Genomic DNA, 24,697 nt, shown 5'->3' on the forward strand with positions numbered 1-24,697 from the left:
CCCCTAAGGTGAGAGATGAATGGCTGCCAACACGAATCACTGGACGTGCACCACAGACTTAGCCAGATGAGGGAGGTGATTGTCCTGCTCTACTCTGCACTCGAATGGCCTCACCACAAGCCGTGTCTGCAGTTTTGGGCACCATAATACAAAACAGATACAAAGCTATTAGAGAGCATCCAAAGAAGGGCTATGAAGATGGTGAAGGGCCTAGAGGAGAAGCCATATGAGGAACAGCAGAAGTGATTTAGGTTGTTCAGCTTGGAGAAGAGTGATGTGAGATCTCATCACAGTCTACAACTTCCTTTACAAAGGGAGACAGAGGGGCAGGCACTGATCTGTTCTAACTGGTGACCAATGACAGGACTCAAGGGAATGGCCTAAAATTGTGTCAGGGCGGTTTAGGTTAGATATTAGGAAAAGTTTTTTTACCCTGAGGGTGGTTTGACACTGGAACGGGTTCCCCAGGGAAGCAGTTGCAGGACCAAGACTGACAGAGTTCAAGAAGGGTTTGGACAACACTCTCAGGCACATGGTGGGATTCTTGGGGCTGTCCTGTGCAGGGCCAGGAGCTGGACTTTGATGATCCTTGTGGGTCCCTGCCAACTCAGGATATTCTGTGATTCAAATCTATGATTCTGTGACTTTAAATCTCACTGTAACAGGCCAAGAAACCATGCAAGAGCAAATGAAGAAGAGAAGTCAGAAAAATCCTGCCCAACTTGCCTGTGACAATCTTGGGGGTGTTTAAGTTTTAATGCAGTTTCCTGAGCTCTTCAATTTGTGCTGCAGACTGTACTCAGCCACATCCTTGTGTCTGCTGCTCTGAGTACCTGCTTTTTCTAACTTAATGGCTGCATAATGGAAACTCCATGAACTTGGATGCAAACTGCAATCTTGCCTAAAAAGAGAAGGCTTGTCACCTTGGTGGACTCCTGAGAGGAGGGTCTGAGATCAGGCAATAAAACCCATATCAGCCTGGCCCATGCTATGATGTTCCCTGTCTGGAAGGTAGGATTGCTGGTCTCCAAGTACATGGTTTAGTCCTTAGCTCAGCACAGTGAGTTCCAGACCAGGAATGGGAACCTTTTGGGGAGCCTCAGAAGATGTGTCCCTCTGCTAAGCCCCCACTCCTGGTGCCCCTAACAGCAAATGCACTTCTTCTCAGGCATATGCCTAGGGTCATGGGACAAAACAAAGGCTACTTGCATGTAAAGATTTTACAAATTTGGTCATTGTGACCAAACTTTATTACTCATTTTATGGAACTGTGACAAAAGTTTAGGAATCAAACAACATGGGGATCACAGAGGCTATTATGTTTATTGTGCTGAACAGACTGTGATAATCCATTAAAGGAACATTTTCAACAAGCAAGCGATTTGAAGTACAATCATAGACAGCAACTCTACATGAAGAACAAAGCAAAAAGTTAGAAGACGCTCAAAAGCAAAAGTACACTGTAGTTAAACATCTTGAAGTGATTTTTTTTTCCTGCAAACATACCTCTCTTGCAGAAATGGTAGAAGAGTTACATGTCCAGTCATAGTTAGCAGTGACCAATAACAGCAAAGAACAGTCGTATAAAATTTATCTCCCACAAAAATAAACTATACATATAAAAAAATTTTATGATGTTCTCACTGAGTCAATGGCCACATGCAATTTTTCAGTCTGAAAAAATGAGGTATAGTAGGCCCTAAGAGGTAGTAATGTGTTTTGATTGTACTACAATATATAGAAAATGTATGATTCAGTTCATCAGAGTGGTAAGTCTCTTGGAGGTTGAAGAGTGACATACACCCAGCAATTATTTCTGTGTCATCCACCGAATATCGTGGTTTTAGAAAATGCAAAAAAACCCCCTTAAATCCTAAAAGGGACTTCCTAAGGCTTGATTCAATGCCCTTTGATGTCAGCAGAATTCCTTTTACTGCCTTAAAGTGACACTGGAATTGGCCTGTTAGAGCTACTGTATAGCTAGGATTTCTCTTTTACTTAATATTAACATGTCTAGTTGTGATACTCCGATCAGCTCTTTCTCAGCAACTTCCACTACTGAACTCTCAGTCTTTCAAGGAGGTCTGCATTTCTTGACACTGCCTCTTGGAAGAAGCCAGTAAGTAGTTATCTTTAACTGCATTTGGCTCAGTACTAAAGCCATACCAAAGGATGCCTTCCTGAGAAACTACCCAGGCCCAGTTATTAATACAATGGTACAAAGTACTGACTAGGAAAGAGAGGAAGAAGGGAAATAAAACAGAAATAGAGAAAAATGAAATTGGAGGGAGGAGAGAGAGAAAGAAGGAACAACAAAAGTCAGAGAGGGGAGAATAAAAAACCTCTACATTAGAAGCATTTAAAATAAATCTGGCTGAAACATTACAAAATCACATATGTCTAAAATACATGAAAATACTTGTCAAGTATTTTCTTACAATCTACTAATTTTTTTTTTTAAACACATATTTGTGATTGCATTATGCAAAAGCTGAGCTTGCTGCTTTCCACCTACAAAGCTTCAAGTTTCTTTGAAGGTTTTTTTTGTTAGTTTTTTTTTTTAATATGAAAGTAATTTAAAATGTGTTCATTTTCCACAAGTTATTTTACAAAAATAGTTTTGAACTAGGGATTAGTTGCAGTCCTAACTGTTTCAAACATCTCAAAACTAATGCTGAAAGTAACAAGTTCATTCCATTTAAAGTCTGGAGGTAGGTCTTTGTCAATCAATTAGTCCATTCCTTTAAACAATTCATTTGAGGTACAAACTTGGACAGTAATATTTAAACATTACAGCTAAATTTTTTCTATGTCATGTAGTGTCACTGAAGAAAATTATCCCACAAACCTCTCAGCAATTCAGTACAAAAATATATTCAAGTTAACAGTACATTACACAGAAGTCTAGCAGAGAATAGGGTAAGTACATAAAACAAAACAAAACAAAAAAAACCCCAAAATCCACACAAAGAGAAAAACACCCAAACAAATCAAGCGAAAAGAAAAACACATAGTCATGCTGAAACACAAAAAAAGACATTGCTTCCTTAACTGCAAATAATGTTGAAATAGAAAGAAAGGGAGAATGCAGATACTCATTATCTACCCAATAAAAATTTCCTGCATTGAATGTGTATAGCAGCATGTATTTATCAGTCTGTTGAGTTATTTGTAAAAAATCAGAGGTAGTATTGAATAGTGGGGTAATATTGCATCTGGTGCTAAAAGTGCTGCTTTGAATGAAAAGATGGAGAAATGCCACTGGCACAGAGGTGCTCAGTGAACCATCCTATGTCAAAATACATTGCTTAAGGTAATGCACGAGCTTAGTTGAGGTACATGGTGTTGGTTATAACATTGTGACTGATGTGTAATGAGGAGATATTCAATTCTTTCAAAATACTGGTACAGGGTGAGGGGAATTAGTTAAAACAAAGCAAAAATCTGGATTATTTTTGTTCAGATAAATGTATGATTAATTTTTAGGTACCATTCTATATGTTTTAAAACACTTTTATCGATAAAGACTTAGTCATTAATGGCATAAGAGAGTTTGGTGTCAGTCATTTTTGTTTCCACAGAAAATGCCTCACTCTATAGAGAGCCAACTCCCTGGCTTCCTATTATCCAGGTGATAAGGGCTGTTCATTTTGTTTACTACTATTTCTGCTGATATGTTTGTATCTATAACCATACAACGTATCTTTGTCTTTCTTCCCTTTTGCAAAATGAAAGTACCATTTTCGTGTTGATTTCTTTCTTCTGATTACCAGCTGAATGAAGTGAAAGATCATCTTTCATTTTTTTCCTGAAATAACAGTAAGTCTTATCAAAAAAATAAAAAATCAAGTACAAGTCTACAAGAAGGTTACAAAAGAAAAAGAGTAGTAGCTATCCTTATCTTTGGTGATCTAAAACAGGGAGTTCACTAAGCAGGGAGTGGGTTGCTGGAAGTGTCTGCAAGGCATAAGTGTTACAACACTCAGCCTTTCCTATTTCAATGCCCATTATAATGACTATGTTACAAGTTTCTTGTTTATATGCAGTGCAGTGATGACATAAACCTGATTTGGAGCTGTTCTGGACCCATTCACCCTTACTTAGCAACTCAAACAAACTATTAATAGGAAAAAAGAAAACAGTAATTAAAAGTTGCATCGTTAATCTGTGTCCCCTTTCTGTTACAGCAGTTTTTCACTAAACCTGGGACTGTGAAGGGATTACAAAGATGATTAGTCAAATCCTTTTTAAGGTTATGTGATTCCCCTCGCTTCCCCCCCCCCTCCCCTTTCAGGCAAAAGTGGAAAGATCATGGCAACAGAAAGTAAGTGGTCAAGGCAGTGTCTTCTCCCTTCAAAAGACTGCTGATGAGGTAGAAATTGCATGGTGCGGTGTCCTAGTCTTCCTCTGCAGACTCTTGTGAGGACGTTTCTTCAGTCTCTTCCTAGAATACACAAATAGGAATAATATATGATAATAATATGACCGTGTATCTTAAGCTGCTGCTTCACTGTTCCCTCATGCAGCTGACAATTACCTCCTGAGCTAATAAAATGCTCTTTACAGCTGCTGTGACACCTCAAGAAGCCACCCTGGGGAGGAGAGGACCTGCTCTTTGATCCCACCACTTTGCCTTGCCAGGTTTTTCTTCTACCCCAGGAGACGTCAAGAAAAAGTAATCTGTGCCATGCTCTGTCATAGGTCTCCTATGGCCAGCAAACATGGGCAGCTAGAAAAGAGAAAGCGTTTTGAGCAGGTATCCAATGTTAAGCTGTTGCTCTCCTTCTCCTCCTCACTGGCCCTTTTACTGCTTCATGTTTACCTTCAGCAAGCCTGACCAAATGTGATGCTCTTATCCTGATTTTTTTAATGAATGTGCAGTACCCTTCAGGACATGGGTGGTGAACTGGGGGCAATAAACATTTATAATAAAAGGGGCTGTCAGTGAAAAGTTGTTTTTTATCAAACACTGCACATCATTGCCTAAGACAGCACATGAAAAAGATCTATGAAGAAGAGGAATTTGCCTCCTCAGCCAACTGAGACCTTTGAAGAATGACCGCTTAAAACAGCTTATAACAGTCTTCATACTTTAATAGATTTGATTTTCCACATGGCTTCATTTTGTCTGGGTGGCTAACTGACACAATTTATAACTCTCTTCCTTTCCCAGGCCACTACAGTACACCATTCAGAAAAGCTTGCCTTAAAGCTTGCCTGCCTTATGCGACCAAACTTCCATTCATTAGTGTTTGAAACACCTCAGCTGTGAAGGGCTCCTAAATGCTACCATGTGTGACACTGCTGTGGAGGAGCAGCATCAAGGAAAAACACTGTGCTTTAATCACAGGCCACTGCTCACTGCAATCTTCTTTCATAAGGTTTTGACCTCCCCCCCACCTCACTGCAAGAAAAGGCTGAAAAAAAAGCTGTAAATCCAGGGAACAAACATAACTATAAATGAATGGATGACAGCTTAAAAAATATAACCATAGCAGCATCAAGCCATGAGATTTCACACTGGTTTTGTTTAGTCTGCTTTGGGTTATGTGGGAAAAGTGAAAAGTATGAAGGAAATGCTCCCTCCTCTTCCTTCATGCCCCCACTCCTGCTAAAGCTTGGGCCTCAGATATTTAAGCCAGTAGGTTTATACCTCTTGACTAGGTACCAGGCTGTGACCCTGGGGTACTATCTTGAGCACCAGACACAAAGAAAGATGTAGCATGATCAAAGCCACGGACAGAGGAAAGAGAGCAAAATCAAGTGCCAGCTGCCCTATAACACTGAATTTTCAATTAATACTTAAATTCCAGAGGACACTGATCTATCACAAGATGAACAATTTCTTCCTCACAATAACTTTTGTCCAGTTGTAGCAGGTTATATTCACAGTGCTGCAAAAAAATAAGATCCCCAACTCACAAAATGATCAAGTGAATTTTACTCTGTCCCTGGTGGCATGGGGCTGGGGGGGATCTGAGCTCACACCCCATTGAATCCAGTAACTGTTACAACATTTCAGTCAAGAATAAAAATCCTATCTTCAGGCACCTAACAGAGGGCTGATTTGGGCTGCACGTGGAGAGACAGTACAAAATATGTTGGTTTGAGCCTTGGTAATTCAGAACTCGGAATGACCGTGGAAAACCCCAGCTTTGCCTCCAAGCCAAGTATTTCAGTTAAAAATTACAACTGTGGGTTCTGTGCTCTTAACATAATACAGGTAGACATGTTTTGATATTTGATGATGATCACATGCTTAATTTCTTACAGCACTGTGGTCAGCTCTGAGCCTCTGATTATTGTTTCCTGGAAGGCAGCAACACACGTGTGGGTACAGAGCAGCAGCTCTCTTTGTTTTATGCTTGGCTTGTCAGGAGGCTACTGAAACCTGATGAACTCATTTTCCATGAAGGTAGACTTCCAATCACAGTGTAAGAAGGATGGGGGAGAGGCAAAGTATGTGGAAGGACAAACTTCAAAGCCAAGCCAGGGTGGCCACAAGAGAGCTCTTTTTAGTTAAAAAGCCATCCACTCTAGTGCTTTTTACTGTGAATCTCACAGTATTTTTTTTCTTGTAGCCCCGCTGTAGTGACAAAGGGAATTAATGAGAAGCTCTTCCTTCATGCAATGATCATGCAATGAAGGAAGAGTTGCTCTCATCTGCATACGTGCATGCAAATGTGTGTACCTGTAGTACCTCGAAGAATGAGAAACAAAAAATTAAGATAACCCACCCAAATATTTAAATAATAAACTAATTATTAAAATATATTTGAGACTGGCAGATTTCAAATTCACATCAGTCTTGGGAAAGACTTTTTCATGAAGAAAAGCTGTCAAAGGGTTCAGATTGTTGTTCATTCCTTGCAAAAGTCTAAGACAGCTCAGTTACAGATGAGTGGTTTTAAACCAAACTATCATGCAAGTTTCTTGTCAAGACAACAGATGGAGACATGATTGCTGCTCTGAAGTGCTTACAATTCAAACAAAGGGATAGTACCAATCAGACATATATGCATGGAGGGAGCCAAAGGAAGAGGTCAGTAGAGGAACTGAAAGAGAAAATACAAATGTATAAGGCAGGAAAAGAGAGGGATTTTTTGCACTTGTGAAAAACTGGTTGCAAATACCAGAAGGTTGTGCAGCTGTGATCCTCAACCCACTCTCTAGCTCTACAGCACCCATACGCACACACACTTCCCAAAAGATGGAGGGGGCTAGGCGTTTTGAGAACTGTGCAACCTGTGGAAATTGAAAACCAGCTCTGTGCTGAGTCATTTCAGTAAAGTGCATTGCTTGGCAGTCAGGCACTGGGCACCTCAGGGGAAGGATGCTTTAGCATCAGCAGGCACCCTCTAGGAACTTACAAGTCATCACAGATCCCCGTCAAGGTCGATGGCATAACCATGTATCATAGGGGGTCCCTGAGTCAAAAGTTGAAGGAGGAACTGGGGTGGGAGTTAAACACTTTGTAAATCCAGAAATGCTTCTGATAAAGTTGAAGAGAAGGGAAAAAATTAGGAAGGAAAGCATGGTCATTAGACCAGACATCAGAAATCCAAGTCACTCAGTCAGAGCATGATAGCCATGCAGAGCATAAATTCAGCAACACCACAAGAAGCTTCAGGCACGAAGCAAAGGTTTCAAGTTACATGGCAGCCTTAACTCAGGTTGTTCTCTCTTTTTAGTTGCATTCACTGTAGCATGGTGACTTGTTAATTGAGCATAAGTCAACCCAATTTTGCCTTGAAGGGCTACTCCCCTGGTTTTTTGTTTTCTGCTGCAGCAAACTAGCAAGAGGCTGGGCTAGCAGACTGCAAAGAGAAACCTGAGAAAGCTACAAACCATGTCGAATCCAGCTAACAGGGCTGGATGGCCATGGCCATAGCCATGAAGAGCTCAGGGTGAATAGGATTAACAGCTAAAGGGCAGGGTAAATACTCACATGCATAGCTCAGGCTTTATTCTTGCTTCTAAGACAATATCTCAGTGACTTCCTATGCATCTGTGTATACATCCCCATACATGTATCCTCAGGGACTGATTGACACAAGGACCTGCCACAGAAGCAGTTTTACTTGGCATATACTGTCCTTGGTCATCCAAGGGTGCCATGCATGGGTATGTTTATCCTGAGTTGCTACAGGTCATAGCATGATATTGTATGACAAACTGCAAGCTAGCACCCTGAGCTGTTTCCACCCTTAACTGCTATAATTGCCCTGTCAAGCAGGGATGATAGGGAGCTGGTGTTTCTCCCAAAACAGAGCTGCAAGGCAGCTTTCTCCAAAGTTCCTATGTGCACAGATGTTTAACAGGTCTTTTCTTGAGCGGTATCACTGGCAAGGGGCTGGCAAATGAGGACACTAGCCTGGACCCTCAACTCTCACGTATGTTGGACTCCAGCAGGAGGGAAAGGACATATGTTTTGCAGTGACTCACAGAAGGTATCTGCCCTCAGAAGGGCTACTCTGTGGGGGACTGGTACCACTGTTGTTAGCCCTGATTCAACAGTGGTGAAGGTAACAAAAAGAACCAGGAGGCAGGACAGCAGGCTTCAGTTATGAGTACCTATTTGGGCTTGCCCAACACACAATTTTAAAATATGACAACCTTGGTGGCATCTGGTTGCCTGATTATAGGAGCCTGAGGCTGTTTTAGATGCCCTGGATATCTCATCTGGTAACCAGCAGATAATCCAGAAAGGTGCTGGTCTCCTGTGCCATGCCCACCTGCTCTGTGTGGCTGCCTGTGATCCCTGCAGGCACTCAATGGGCACAGAACAACTGTGTTAAGATTTGTGGATCCATGAACCCTCTCCAGAGCTATGAAGTTCCATCTCTGCTTTATAAGTTTCTCCACTGCGGAAAACCAAAATGGTGTATACTGCAGAAATATGCAAAGTGACAACCACTAGCACATGCACTTCACAGGTTCCTGGGGTGCATTGAGAAGAGTGTGGCCGGCAGGTCGAGGGAGGTGATCCTCTCCCTCTACTTGGCCCTAGTGAAGCCACATCTGGAGTGCTGTGTCCAGTTCTGGGCTCCTCAGTACAAGAAAGAAAAGGAGCTACTGGAGACAGTCAAGCAGAGGGGAAGAAAGATAATTAAGGAACTGGAGCGTGTCTCGTATGAGGAGAGACTGAGGGAACGGGTCCTGTTTATTCTACAGAACAGAAGACTGAGAGGGCATCTCATTAATGCATATAAATATCTCAAAGGCAGGTGTTGAGAAGATGGTGTCAGGCTCTTTTTGGTAGTGCCCAGCAACAGGACGAGGAGCACTTGCCATAAACTAAAACACAAGAAGTTTCACTTCAACATAAGAAGAACTTCTTTACTCTGAGAGTGGCAGGGCACTGGAACAGGCTGCCAAGGGAGGTCATGGAGTCTTCCTCTCTGGAGACATTCAAAACCCACCCAGTTGCATTCCTATGTAACCTGCTCTAGGTGACCCTGCCTTGGTAGGGGGTTGGACTAGATGATCTCCAGAGGTCCCTTCCAACCCTAACAATTCTGTGATCCTGTGATTCATTCCTAAAGTTCAGAAGTGGCACCATCTAGAACAAAGCTGTGCCACAAATGATTGTATTTAAACTTCAGCACCTTTTCAGGTCAAAGTCACGGCCCGACACCAAGATCTCCATTTGGTGATCCACATTTTGTTGGTGCAGGCTATTTTTCTGGAAGTACAAGCAGCCAGTAGCATCCTAGTGACCTCAAGAACAGATATACTTAGTTTGGTCTTTGTATGGCCTCTGCATTCCTTTTTCTGCTGGACTCGCACAAAGTGGTTACAACAAAACCTGATGAAGAGACAATTACTGGTGTTTGAGAGAAGCATTCCCCAACCTGCAGAAGGGCAACTGGTATTTTTGTAAAAATGTTTGCTCTGTTCTAATACCCTGGGGCAAAGCTTTAAGAATAATTGTCTTTACCCCATGAAATTCACTGGCAATTCAGCTGCAATTCAGTTTTTTCACCTTTTGCTCATGAATTTCCGAACTGCAGATTTAAAAATTTGAACCCATTTTGTGAAACGAACTTCAGGATCATCGTAATGCTGCATATGGAGCCTCTGAATTTGTCAGAGCTTTTATTTTATAATGAAGTATTAGCTATTGGCACAGATTTTGCTCGCTGCTTTCTAAGCCCAAGAGGGTAAGCTTGAATAGATACGTCAAAAAGAACTGCTGACAAGAGCAACTTGCAAACTGTGGACCATTGTCTGCTGTTAACTGCTCTGAAATCTACTGGCATGCAAGCTAGTATTTTCAGAGAAGACCCTGAAATACAGGGATAGGAACAGATGGCTACTATAGCAAATGCAGGGGCCCGGACTCTGCCCAGCTGAGACACAGTGCCATCCCGACGGCTCCACAGCCAATGCACCAAACTGCCGTAGAAAGTCTTACAGCACTAACAGACACTCAGAGTGCTGTTTCCTTTGCATGAAGCTTAGGGTGGGATCTGTTGCTTTGAGCTACTGTACTCTCTGCAAAGCACAACAGAGAGCTCAGTGACAGTATCACTCAGCAGTAAGGCAAAGTTGAATTCCAGAAGCTGGATTCAGAGCTCAAATTGTTGCAGATATGCTTCACATATCACAACGTATGCATTTATTAAGGCAGAAGAGATCATCATGACCATATACAGAAAAGGCCACACAACTCTTCTTACTGCTGGATTAAAACACAATTTTAAGGAAATTATGTCAATACAGAAACTCTGCATTCAAACACATATAAGTAAACCAGCCCACAAGCAAGCAATTTCTGTGCACTGCAAGTGCTAGTATGGTAGAAGGAGCACAAATTCTTTAGCTTGGTGGGTAACAAAACAGTTAAAGACTCTGCTCAGGGTATCTGAGATACCCTGCCCTCTCTCAGCACTGTTTCTGCAGTCATAGACTAAGGCATGGGACAGCCCATGGGATAGTGAGCAGGCAGGTCCCCCTGAGGAAGTAAAACTTTTAGTACTTAAATGACACTGAATATAAACAGAGAGACAAACAGAGAGATGGCAGATGGTGGGGCAGTTTTGGGTTGAGATTTAGGGACTGCAAACCAATATTCTTGCTTTAAATGTTTAAGTTCCTATGGACCTAGTGTCTAATGACCCACTTTGTCACGGATTTGATCATAGCATGAGTTCAATATTTAGATACCAGCAAGTAGCTGCTGCTTAACTTTACTGAAGCCCAAATGCTTTTTGGTGGGCATGTTTAGAGCTGCCTAATGCTCTTAGGAGCAGTCTAAGGGATAGCAACTGTCTTTAAGGTCATTTTGACTTAGCAATTTCCTCAAAGTTTTCACACTCAGGAAGGCAATCCATAACAGACAGCAAAAATAAGAGTGTGCATGAATGCAATAGCACTGGTTTGGATTCACATGTAGACTTATTTTGAAATCCCCATGCTCTCATTTGAAGTAGATACTTCAAGCTGGGTTTTCTCTCGTCTACTAGGAAGCCTCCTCACTAAACTGTTGTGTATAGAGGACCCATTTTCTTCTGTTGAAGACACTCCACTTTTATATAAATAATCAAATATTCTGTTAAAGACAGAAAGGGAGTAGAGGGAATAAAGCAAAAAACTGATGCTGTCCTGCAGGTGACCAGCATGTGGTTTTTGAGCTGCATAGTTAGTAAGCAAATTAAGTGTGTCCTCTCCTTTTACTGCTGGAATAGCACTGCTTGACTAGCAAAAAGGCTGCTCATGGGGATTACTGGATAATCCACATCCCCAGCTGTTGGAGGAAGTGAAGTAGCTGAGGCAGACAGACTGAAGTTGCTGGGGCTGTGCTGGGATTCAGCTGGTTCAGGTCAGAGAGAGTTACCATCCTTGCATGTTTAGAAACCACTCCTACAGATCCCCTTCCTCTTCTGGAAGAAGTGTCTCACCAGGCTTGGCCAAATTTTGGTCCTTAAGCAACAGGTTCAGGTAACTGGAGGGGACCAGGACACTGTGCAGGAGGATTCCCACAGGACAGGACAGGACAGGACAGGACAGGACAGGACAGGACAGGACAGGACAGGACAGAACACTCCTCTTTAAGTTAGAACAGCTTATTTTAAATATAGATTCAAGTATCTTCTTCCTGTTAGTTTAAGGGGGAATCAAAAACATTTCTCTATCTCCTAGCTTATCTCCCACTAGGAGAACTGTTTGATATAATGGAGTGATAATGAGTCTCTCTGGTTACTTTGATAGAAAGGGCTTATCTAACACAGGATTTTTAAATCCAGGAGGGCTTACACTGAGAACTTCCAGAAACAGGAATTAGGCTGCCTGACGTTTAGATATCCTAAAAATTACCTGCCTTGGGTTCTGCCTCTCAGCTTCTCTTACAGATGGGCTTGAATGAACCTCAGCTTCAGGTGTCCATATTTGCCATGGATTTTAGAGCAGCCCTGAAGTTAATTCAGCAAAGAACTTTCTGCAAGGCAGCAGGTCGCTCAGCACCAAAGCTTGTGCGGCTGAAGCCTTGAAATTGAGACTCAGCTGTCTAAATTACGTCAGGCCAGATTTCTTAAACGCGTTTTGGCATCTGAGTAGAGCAAGTGCCTTTTTGACCTAAGCAGGTCAAAACACTTTGAAAAAAATCTGTTCCCCATGTGATTAAAAGGAGACTGAAAATCTCCAGCAAAATCTCAGTACTGGTCAGAAGAATTTTGCAGGAAACACCATTTAAAGTCTGCACAGTCCTAAAGAGAAAATGGTGTTTGAAGCAATTGCAAGTGCTATGCTAACACTGACAGAGACGTATTTTGTCTTGGAGAGCTTCAACCCTACAAGACATAAACAGTTCTGGTGGGAAGGAAATAAAATATTAAGAAAAAGAAGGCAGTGGTGCTATTAGAAACATATACAACTGAGCTGGACTAACCCCAACTTTGAGAAGCTGCTCTTAAAACCTCTTGTGGAGGCTTAAACTGTAGTGGTAAACTGCTCTGCATTCACAGCCAAAATCCGGACTGAAGCATAAGGCAAGCAGAGGCTCTAATAATAGTCTCTAACCACTAATATGTATAGTCCATAATCAGATGAAAGAACAAAAGACGACGGATGCCAACCTTTAAAAACTCTTAGACTTGTCTAGTTCACTGAAATGCTGTGGGTGACTGCGTTAGCTCTGCTTTCTTGTGGCACTGAAGATGGAAAAGCCCAAAAGGATACCGGAGCCCCTACAGGTAAACCTGTAGGAGTCTGCCTTCCCCCTGAGCCTTTGAGGTACTCGAAACAGCACCAGTTTCTGTGCATATTTTATGCTGAATGACAGAGGAAAGACTACAGCAAAGGTCTCCCAGAAAGGAGTAGGGAAACACTAGTAGAGGCTTTGAAACTGAGGTCAAACCCACATCGTTTAGGTTCTGCCCCCCCCCCCCCCAAATTTAGAACATGAAAAGAAAAATAAAATAAGGCCTGTTCGATTTTGATTCTACTTTTCTTCTCCCCCTAAAATCGACCACTTGTTACAGACGGGAAGCAACTGCCAAAAGTTATTCACCTCCAATCCTTTATCACTTAAAAAAGCATTGTGGTTCTGCCCACAGAGCCACTGGCAACAGCAGTTTGGGAGCAGCTATCTATCTGCAATTATAAATAAAAAAATAAAGCGTCTTCCCTTTTGAATCCCAGCTGAGAGATTTTGTCAAGTGATCAAACTTGTCTGAACCTTGGAGCAGCAGCTTTGAAGTAATAAGAAAGAGATTGAAAACTTGCAGCCAAGAGCCGCACACACCTCATTAGGGTCCAGACATGCGGGAAGGCCGAGCAGCAGCCGCCGGGTCCAGTCCCAAGTACCCACTGGAAAGGGGCTGTGGGAAGGGGAGATAAAAGCGCCTTTCACACTGGAAGCGCAACGGTGACATTTTTATGAACGCCAGCCCTGAGGCTGAGCGGCCCATGCCATGCTACCGCCCACCAGGGCAGCCCTCAGCAGGGCAGGGCACGGGGCTCTGCTGCCACTACCATCATTGCTCTTCCTCTCCCCGGCTTTTCCTTTCTTTTTTTGTTTCTGAAGGAGAGATTTGAATGTACAGGGCTCTACCTTGCCAGGGCCATTCTCAGAAAAGCCCTCCAAAATGAGAAACATATTTCTGAAAGACAGCAAGCTCTACTGAGCCTATTCAGTACAGTTCACATGAGACTTTCTGGTGTAATTCAGAAAATGATTTTTTTTCTTAAAAAAAGTGCAAACCAAAACAAAAACAATAAAGCTTAACAGACTTGTTAAATGCTTTTAAAAATATCTGAAGAGTTTAATCATGGATCTTGCCACACAGACACTGGCAAGGCTGTGTGCTTCCAGCAACGCAGAGTATTTAACTTTGAGAGCTGAAGTTCTGGGTTTAATTTTCAGTTTCAGACTAAACAGCAGGTCTGCAGCAAAAGGCAGGCGACAGCTCCTGAACACAATGGGCAATGGAAATGCTTCTCTTGCAAACTTTACTGATTGTGTAACCATGGAGCACCTCTTTGTGCAGACGAAAGCGCAAAATCAGAGAGTTTTGTGTTGGTTTTAATAAACTCCCCCACCCCTTCTCTTTTTTTACTGCAAAGAATTCAGCTGCTATTTTATTATGTAATGCTGCAGGCTAAAAATATAACCTAATTTAAGCCACCCTGCCAATAAATCTACAAATACCAGGTAATCAAAAAAGGGTAGCTATGGTTTAATGACATACTCTTCTTGTCATCTTAATATCTTCAACTGCAAAAGCATTTAGAGTGATGCATTTAAAGGTTTTCTCCAACTTCTTGAATATCTCTACACAATCTGGCGGAAAGGGTGAGAAAGTTTGGTCCCTTCTCAGCATAGAGCAACAACCCAACTTTTCGAGCTTGATCTACACAGTGTCCTGCTACCACAGGACAAAGCTTTTTCTTTCTCTAGGCAAGACAGCCTGATTCAAAGTGAGTGAAGCTGTCCAACTTAACAGATAGTGATTATTTCATTTTGATTATAGAACCTTTTATGGGAATTTCTTTTCCAGTTGATCACATCTATATTCTATAATCAAATCAGAGAAGGTATCCTGGTGAAAATGTGCATTCAAAACGTGTTTTCTTTTAGGATCAACACAGATTTACTGTAATTTATACCTCAATGCTAATCTATTCTCCTCTTTCTAAACATAAAAAAATACTAATACAAATTACAGTTAATGCCTCACTATATAACAGAGCTCTCAGGAGACTATTAAAGCAATGTGTGAGTACCCTAACTTACTTTAACTGTGTCTTTGCTGTTCTGATTTCAGTTTCCAGAATTGCCTCAAAATAAGCATGGGAATCAGGGAAGGGGAAGGGGTAGAAGCCATTCACTGCCCTGAATCTGATATCTCCTCAGTCCTAGAGCTCACATGTTCCTCTTTCCTTCCTTCCAGATTCAAGTCTGGTTTCAATGGAGCTCTCATTTTTCTTCCCACTAATCCTGCCGTGAGATCAACCACTGGTAACTCTGTGAGAAATTAAATACCAGGATGTGGGAAATCTGAGATCTGAATTCAGGCAGAATGCGGGTGATTCTTTTTTTTCTTTCTCTCCTTCTCTTTTCCCATGGTTGCTGTGTGTCAAATAACTCTTCAAACCTGAGATCAGAGATCAGCCCTGAACAGTGTGACTACACCGACAAAACAGAGGCGAAGCAAGATGTACACTGGCAATATTATATCCTTTTCTAATATATGCAGCAGTCATTTCTAAAGTGAGATTTCAGCCAACATTTTCTGAAAACATTCTAGCACTTCCAGAAACGTCTTACAGTGAGATCAGTAGCAGAACTTCATCATGGTGATGCTCACCATCTGCTGGAGCAGACTTCATAAAGAATTTAACATTTCTTGCATTGGGATCCCAATGAAAAACGATCCATGAGATATGGATCAACGCTATGACGATGCGAGTGCCATGAGATATGGATTAACGCTATGACGATGTGAGTGCTACAATGCCCAACAGTCAGGCAATGGTTTTGAATAGCTTTTTTCCTTCCTCAGTCAGGGAAAAGCACATTTAGTTATTTAGGTCCTATAATGATGAACTCAAAACGCTTACAAACTGCCCAAAGGTTTAGATCCTTCATGCACTGCTCATGTCTGAAAACCACCTATGTATTTCTGTAGCCTTCAATGTGAAGTACCTAGGAGAATAATTCTCACTGCGTGGTCTCCTTTGAGGCTGTGACACTCCTATACTTCTTATTCTGTCTATAAAGACAGCAGTCCCATGACTACAATATCCAATGAGCAATCTATGACCTGAACAACCCCCCAAAGAGCAGCCAGCCTATCACAGCCTGTGCTTGCCATCTGTGTTGCTTCACTCCATCACAGCAGTAAGGAACAGTACAGTGAGAGCACCAACAGAAGTGACATGGGATAGAAGCTCCACCAGGAAAAAGATTTTAAAGTGTCTGTCATGATTTTGTTTTACACTGACTATAAATCCTTCACCTGAGTGGTCCTCTCTAGACTGCAACGGAGGAGGCATGCTCATAGCTTCAGCCTATCCACCCTAGCCTTAATGTTTGGCACACGTGTCACAAGCTGACAGGCTGACCGAGGAGCCAGATGTCACCCCGGGGTAGCATGGCAACACTGATTTCAAGGAACTAAATTCATCAAATTCCACAAACGCCCTACAGAGAACTGACAGAGTAGCTGTGAAATGCTTCTTATTTTTCTATTCCAAGAATGTTATTCTGGACAACAAGCAGACCTTAAAAAATTCCCCAGATGCCAGGGAAACCCCAAAATAAAATGAGATATTGGCTTCTTATTACTTCCTTCCGAAACATGTTTAAATATGTATATCAGTTAATAAGGACTGAGTATACTACTCTTTTCCCTAGTCAAACTTTCATAGTGCTGGTATGCAAATACTGTAACTTTCTTAGCAAATTATTTAAGAAACAAAAACCTATTTTCATTGGTCTTAACTTTGATTTTCTTTGTATTTATCTTATTACATATGCACCTCAGCATACCTCATTTTTAACATAAAATTTGCAACAGAATTTATACGGCCCTGAAATGGAATGGCAAAGATGGAGCAATTTTCAAGAGTGGTTACACAGGAGGTTTGTTTCCCTTGTTTTTCGGTGCAGCAATGAGCAAGGATACAGCCCTTGAGTATCTGTTAATAATATTTAAGTCAGGAAATATGGCATCTTTCAGTGACTTCAGCTGGATGTGGAGAAGACAAAACGATGCTGACTGTTAAAAATGCAGAGCCTTTATGAAAAGCTCAGGAACCAAGCTCTCAGCAAAGAGCACTTTCTTCCTGCGCAGCCTTCTCACGCACCTCATCTTTACTAATTAGTATTTTGATTATTTTTGTTCCTATAAGTCTGCAGACTGATCATTCTGGTATTTTCAACTTTCTGTATATCACTCTGTAAATACCTTAAAAGAATCCAGATTTTCAGAGGATAGCCAAGTGCTGCTGAGAATCTTGTATGCCTGTGAAGCAAGATACCCAAGTGTTAGCAGCACCGACTCTTGCTACTCTTGAAATCTCTGCCAAAATATGAAGTATGTGTATGCAAAAATAGCACTGTTCAATTTACACTTGACTGACATTTTTAAACACTGCTCAGCCATGTTCCTCAATGGTGCTTCTCAAGTACACACCACAATCCCTTCTCTTCTGGCTATTATTAGTGAGACTTCAGTTCATGTCAAATCACAGCCAAGTTCTGAACTGAATGGAGTACTTGCATAAACACCTTGCATAGCCACAGCCATGGGGTCAAACACAAAGCCACCCTGTCCATACACATCACCTGCCCATCTTGGGCTCCTTCCACAAGCAAGGAGGGGGGAGGGAAGAGGTGGGGAGAGGGTGAAGAGGAGCCTTGCTGGCTTAGGGAAGTGTTTCAGTTTACCCCTTCCTCCTCTAGCCTTCTACCACCAAATTTTTATAAAGGTGATTTTTATAAAATTGACTTTTTGGTAATGATCCTATGGCTACTGTGTTCATTGTGTGACACTGTACTTAGTGGCAAAGTCTTTGTCATCCCAGAACTGAGAGGTCACTGTGTACCTACTCACTATCAATAAACTACTAAAATCCAAAAAAATTTGCCTTATAGAGCAGCAACCTACCTTTTCAGATCACTGCATGTATTTCCAACTTTTGACTCTTTAAAAGTGACTGAATATCTGAATATATTCCTGTTCTGAAGGGTATTATTTCCCTTTTCTTCCTTTTCTTCTAGTTTTATAATGTCTCAATTTTTAAAATTTATTTACAGCCAAATTTCTGGATGCAGCCATCTCTAAAATGTTACTCTATCATAACTATGTAATAAATGACAATCATAAATACTTACAGCCTTGGGTACATGAGTCTTACAATGATTTGCATATTTAGGCATAGCCTTATTGAATTACATTATTCAGAGTCTATTCAGAAGTTATGTCATATAAATAAGAAAATATTTGCTGTCAGAAGTATGTGACATCCCTTTCTAGGCCTCATTCCAGGTTAGTGTTCCATCTGTTCATAGAACTCATAATTGCATCTTCTATATTTTCCCCCAGATTCTTTTTTGTTTTATTCCAAAAACCTGCTCTTTTTTTTTAAAGACATCATACAAATTATTCAGTCCCTTCCTGTCATAATAAACTGATTATAAAAAAAGAAGACTGAGTATGTCTTCCTTTTGAAGTCACATCATGCAGTTGCTACCATTTTGCCTTGAAAAGAGAAAGAAGGCAAGGATGTAAAGCCCAGTACCCTCCATGAGATTCCATTTACTGCATCCATGAAGAAAGCAAGAGGCTTTTCTGATTTCCCATGCTCCACAACATACACTCGCTCAGCCTGTGTTCACATGGTACCAAGAACCTCCAGTACATATAAGATGGCCCCTAGTGCTACCTTGGGGAAAACATTCAATATTTGCTTAAAAAAAAAAAAAGGCAATAATGAAAGAATGGTAACTTTCAGAGGATGTTCTGGAATGGCCTATATAACACATATGCACCTATCTTATGCTAAAGTACAAAATTCCATGTACTATTGGAAAAGAAAGTTTTACCCCTCTGGGATCTGAATTTCAGGAGTTCCCCTGGGAACTTTCTGACTCCCCATATCAGTAGATACAAAAAAAGTCCACAACACACAACACAGCTTGCTGGATGCAGTGGGAAGGGCAATGAAACCCCAGGGCACTAGCTCAATTTCCAGGGCAGAGGTTTTTCAATATTTCTACAGTCAAGGTTCAGTGGAGTAAGGCTGCAGTATTCCCAGTTTGGCAGGACACAGGGTGGCCTTGGACAGTGGCACTCACTCTCTTGGATGTGTATGTGCACCTTGCTTGGGTGCAAGGGATTTACCATCCTGTCAGTGACACTGGAAGCTTCTTTTCAATCTATGGAAGTGGGTCTCTTGAGTATTTCTACCGCGTATCTGTCTGAGATTTCCCAGAAGGGAAAAGGCTAAATTCACATGTGGTGGCTAGCACGTAACAGAACGCCTGAAGCTTGTCCAAGTGCAGATTTATTGCATGGCAAAGAGAGGGGATGAAGTATTTGAACCCTGGGCCTACTGGCCAGGGTATCCCAGCACACTGGACCTGCCACACAACCATCATGGGTCCCAGGCTCAGCTCTGCTCACAAAGTCTGTGACTTTTGGGCTGCATATGAATGTGCGAATCACGGATGTAGCTCCTGGGCTGCAGAGTCTGTCTGATGCTTTCAGCATTTACTGTGTCCTACATTGAGTAGACATATGTGATGGGTGCAATTTGAGGTGTATATATATTATGACTAATTAACATGCATAACTTTATTGATACCAAGATTGAGAAATGAGTAGCAGGAAAAAATATAGCAAATCTGCATCTTCTTTCCTATACAAAATAACACTTTTAAATGTTTATTCTTGTTGGGATTTGATTTTTTTTTGATGTTGTTTTAAAAGCATCTACTACATTTTGCATTAGGTAGAAAAGTATACTTTATGTGTTCTTTTGGCGTACACTTTTTTGTGCACGTTTTTCTATGTACACTTTATGTGTACTTTTCTGACTGATACAATCTTTTTTCTGATCTATACACTGTCCTGCTGACCTGGTATGCTGTCTTTTGGAATCAGATATTAAGGATCTGTGAGGATCTGAGATTTTAACAGATCTCCGAAAGAGATTATAAGATTTTCAACGGGCTGTTCTATATGCACAGTGTTTCTTCTTTCCAGAAATGATAAAAATAAAACATATCTTGTTTCCAGAAAACTTTGATAGCTTCAATTATGTTTCCATAAAAATATCTATTTCCTTTGTATTACTTAAGAGTGCAACTCCCCCATATAGCCGAGTCTACAGCTGCTACAAATTGCCTAAAAATGAGGAAATGGAAAAATTTCTACTTGGATTGTTTATTTTCACACCTTGATAAGAATATTACTACATCTTGATTGTAAAATCTGGCTCTACATTCTTTGGGGACAGGGAAGATTTCAAAGAGTCTTGTTTTGAGATTTAGGCAAATATTTATGTGAAAGTGCTAAACCTACCAATGTCATGCAGTCTGTCTGGCTATTTTTTCTTCATTTACTCAAGTAATTGTGAGAGTATGCATCAGTGATCACCACAAAGATGTGTGTAGACCACAGTATTCAAAGGTTTGTATTAATTATATGGGTGTTTAGATTTCCAGTGGATTTTACTGGTGCTATTTACTGTCTGTGTGGTGGTAAATTCTGAGAGCTCCGGGAATGTTTTAAAGATATTGCAAAACTTTATACAGGCATCTGTATGGCCCCAAACTGGACAGCAGATATCCATAAAGAGATTTAGAGCATGGCAGAGCCCTGCATGATGCTTAAAACCTGGGAAATGGTTATAGGAACAGAGCTGTTTTTCATAAAATGAGAATTTTATCTGGTCCTACTGCTTCTGTATTTTAAAAAATTACACAAGCCCAAGAGATATAGATGCTAGCAGCAATAAAAAGAGTAATGGTGATGTATGCTAACGCTCATGGAAATCTTTGAGAATACACCTACAACTCAAAGCACATGAGAGCACTTGGGATGAATCCTGATCAAGAGTTTCTGCCACTTGTACCAAGGGAGGCTTACCATCACACAGCAGTTCTTGACTGCAACCTCTTACAGTCCCCAATGATGAAGACAGGATACATTCCTAACTTAATCCAGACTGCCACATGGTAAAGCCATCTGGGAGGATATTTTGAAGGAAACAGATGGAAAAGGAAGAGGTTGCTCTGAATGTAGTATAAGATTTACATTATCCTCCATGAACTTCCATGTAGTCCCCATGTTTACACAATTTATCACTATTTCCTCAGACAGCTCAGATTAGGAAGCCTGCATTAGCTCATGTTCTTGTTGTTAATTCTCAGTCTGAACCTCCCTACTTTAAAGGGAAATTCAGTAGTATAAAAAGAAATCAGAGAAAGGCAACAAGACTTGAGTGAAACCCAGCAGCATGAAGTTCCTGATCGTCTCAGGAATTACATTGTTTTACCTCTCCTTCTTTCAGCCTGAGGACAACACTGTCATGGGCATTTGCTCACAGTAATAATTTTTGTTCTCTGCCATGCACCTATACCAGCAAAGCTGCAATTCTGTGCTACCATAAGCATGGGAGCAGGGTCTATTGATACCAGGAAGGGTTAAAGACATGTCAATAATTTCACTGAACATCCTTCAGGCCAAGGATTAAAAAAAAGAAATGTTCTTTGTGTAAAGACATGGCTTAAAAATAATTTAAAAAGTGTTATTTCACTACTCAGTTGTGACAACTGGAGAGTTGTAAACAGCCTTCTCTCTCTTTTCATGGATTCTTCTGTGCCTCCTTGCTTTCTGCACAAACACTTCCATTATTAATGGCAATGTCAAAGGACTTTCTTTTCTCCCTCTCTCTTTCTGTCTCTGACCACAGAGATGCTGCCAAGGCACTGCTGCAGGAGCGGTGGCATCCTGGTTGAAACACGCTACAGCATCCCCACCAGAATCAGTGCTTCAGCAGAGGGACAGGAAAATTCATACAGGGAACACCGGTGCTTTGGTTCAAGCGCCTATGTCACTTTGCCACCAATTAAATCTGTCATTACTTTGTTCTCCTACCAGACGACAGAGTCCAGGTCCCCTCTTTGTCCTCCTACACCCCAGACCAGCCTCAGTCTCTGGCATTTCTTACTGTCTTGCACTCAGGCTTGCACGACTATTGTTCAAACAAAACTTGCAGGAGTAATGCCCAGGGATCTTGTAGACCTGGTGGCACCACACAGGCCATTGGCAGCTATGGTTTCTGCCAGGCTAGGCTTCAGGCACAGCCACCAACTCTAGATCCCTTCTTCCTGCTGACCCCAGTAATATGTACTAGAAGAAAAGGCAACACAAACAGCCTCCTGGGAGTCTTTGCCTCCTGTATTTGGCCTCCTCTGCACAGCAGGGTTTAAGCCTCTGAGTCTCTCAGGTGCCACAGAGGAGATAACTGGCTTTGTGCACTGGCAGATTTACTATCATGTTGTAACAGGAATAGCCTGATTGCAGCCATAACATTTGAAGGATATAAGCGAGACCAGGGAGGGGAAGTATCTTTTATTAGAACAACTTGTGTTTTAAATTGTGTGGTATAGTCAGAAGGTTATACACAGTAAGTCCCTCAGAACTTACACTGTGTGTCTTGCATAAGCTGGCCCAACAAAAGACATTACCTGTCCTTGCAAAACTGACCTTACTTGAAAGTACTACTACATTCACTCTGTATGTTATGTCCACCATTCAGAGACACTAACCTGTGCATGGATTCACACTGCTGAGACTGTCTTGATTTCTTTTGTAGAAATCTGATTCCTGCACATGCTTTGGAGAATTACATCATTTTACCCCTTCAACTTATGGTTAGGATGTTTTCTGTTTCTTATGTAACAGATCCTAATTCAGATTACAGTGGATATTACAACAATATACACTGTACAATAATGTATTAAAACCATAAGGTGGAAAAGTGAAAGTATTATTCCCTTCTGAAAGCAGACCTCTTTCCAGAAAAGCTATGGACCCCTTATGCTCCTGACTCAGCAATCATCCATCTGCATGGAGATACAGCAGCACAGCCCATGGACTCTGGAGACCCAAGGATGGACTTGCTCTCATGCCCACAGGCTTTTCTGCTGGTGCACATGTAAGAGTGCTAGAGTTAGGTTCTTGGGGTTTTTAACACAGGGCAGACTGGGAAAAGAAAATGAAGATGACTGTAACTGCAGTGTTTAACTGGTTTCACCTTGCGGCTTGCATCTGTCCAGAGTGTTAAAGAAGAATAATACCATCCAATACAAAAAATTCAAATGTGTTAGTCTTTATGACGGATCCAGTCTAGTTACAAAGTTCAGTCTATTTTATTTTGTGGATTTAGGGAATCTTTAGACCAATGGGGAGACTGGATTTATGCATATGCCCCTCCTTGCTGTAATGCAGTCCCCAGCTACCTATGTTCAGGATACACAGAGATATCTATCACATGCTGGACTCACACCATGGAGGTGTGCACGTGTGTCTGCATTACCATTGCAAGGTGAGACATGCAGAAAGAGGACAATTCTAAGCAAGCACCATCCACTGCTTCCCCTTCTCTTTCCCAAGGGCCATCACGTGAATTGCTCTGATGGTTGTGCCTAGCAAGCCAACAGCTTTCCCCCAGCTCATACGACTGATGTACTTCCCTTCTTTCTTTACAGTAAAGGAGACCAGCTGAAATACTAAAAAGCTATTTCACTTAGTCTAAAGAATTTAAATTAGCTTTTCTTACCTGACCAGGCTTCTTTTGAACCACTTGTTGAGGCTGAAAAGTAAAACAAAAGCACAGTGAGAAACAAAATTCCCTGAGAGCACTTAACCGTGATTTCACAAATGCTAGGAAAAATGTTTTCAGCAATAGAAATAAAACACAGGCAAAGCCCACATTCAGAAGTGGAAAGATGTACATACCCAGCTCTCACACCCAGCCTCTCCTACACCTATCTTGCTCTGAAGTAGTTCAGATTACCATGGAAAAAGAGGAGTATGTTAAGTTTGTATCATTAAAACCAAAGTGAAGTCTAATTTAGCGTGTTACATCTTTCAGTTCTTCTATGGCACTGCTAGATTTCCTTTGCTCTATTAACTTACCAGACCATGGGAGTGGCCTGATTTTATAACTGTATTTTTTTGTCTACACTGATGCAGTTCTCTCTTACGACACTCTCTCAGCCATGAGTGGAGTGTCCTGCTGTGGGGAAGCCCTCTCTCTTGGTCGTGAGCACAGCTGGGGCACAGCTTGGACAGAGAGGTGAAGGACACATAGCCCCATTCCTGAGCCATGGCTTCCCACATGACCAAAGCCATCCCTGCCAAAATCAGGAGGCTGGGGTGGGCAGTGGTTCCGGCCTTGGAAGCTCTGGTTTCAGAACTTTGCATGAAGGTGATGCTCAGGTGCTGACCCTCTTGAGTCTACTGATGTGATTTTGGGACTGCCCATCCTCAGGCAGGTTGGCTGTATCCACCTGCCTATGCAGGACCTGGTGCCCCAGTGGTTCCTCAGCAAGTCTCCCTCCTGGCTGCTCCCACCCAGGACAGGGAAACATGGTCCTCACACGAGTCAAGAGACCCACCAAGGTGCCAGTGCGCTTCATCCCCACCTGGGGGAGGAGGAGTACTAATTAAGGAACAAA

At 41.7% G+C, this 24,697-nt stretch overlaps 1 protein-coding gene across 1 annotated transcript in view; it reads right to left on the reverse strand.

Moving 5' to 3' along the window:
- Window positions 1-1,298: 1,298 nt before the first annotated feature.
- The window catches only part of HMGA2 (high mobility group AT-hook 2), a 106,977-nt gene continuing 83,578 nt past the window's right edge, over window positions 1,299-24,697 (reverse strand). The window contains exons 4-5 of the mRNA XM_017822211.1: window positions 23,797-23,829; window positions 1,299-4,444 (exon numbers count right to left, since the gene is read on the reverse strand). Of these exons, the coding sequence (XP_017677700.1) occupies window positions 4,397-4,444; window positions 23,797-23,829 (81 nt within the window). The 3' untranslated portion in view covers window positions 1,299-4,396. The remainder of the gene's footprint in view (window positions 4,445-23,796; window positions 23,830-24,697) is intronic.

This window comes from Lepidothrix coronata, unplaced genomic scaffold (assembly GCF_001604755.1).
Source record: "Lepidothrix coronata isolate B3197 unplaced genomic scaffold, Lepidothrix_coronata-1.0 Scaffold95, whole genome shotgun sequence".
NCBI classification, from domain to species: domain Eukaryota; kingdom Metazoa; phylum Chordata; class Aves; order Passeriformes; family Pipridae; genus Lepidothrix; species Lepidothrix coronata.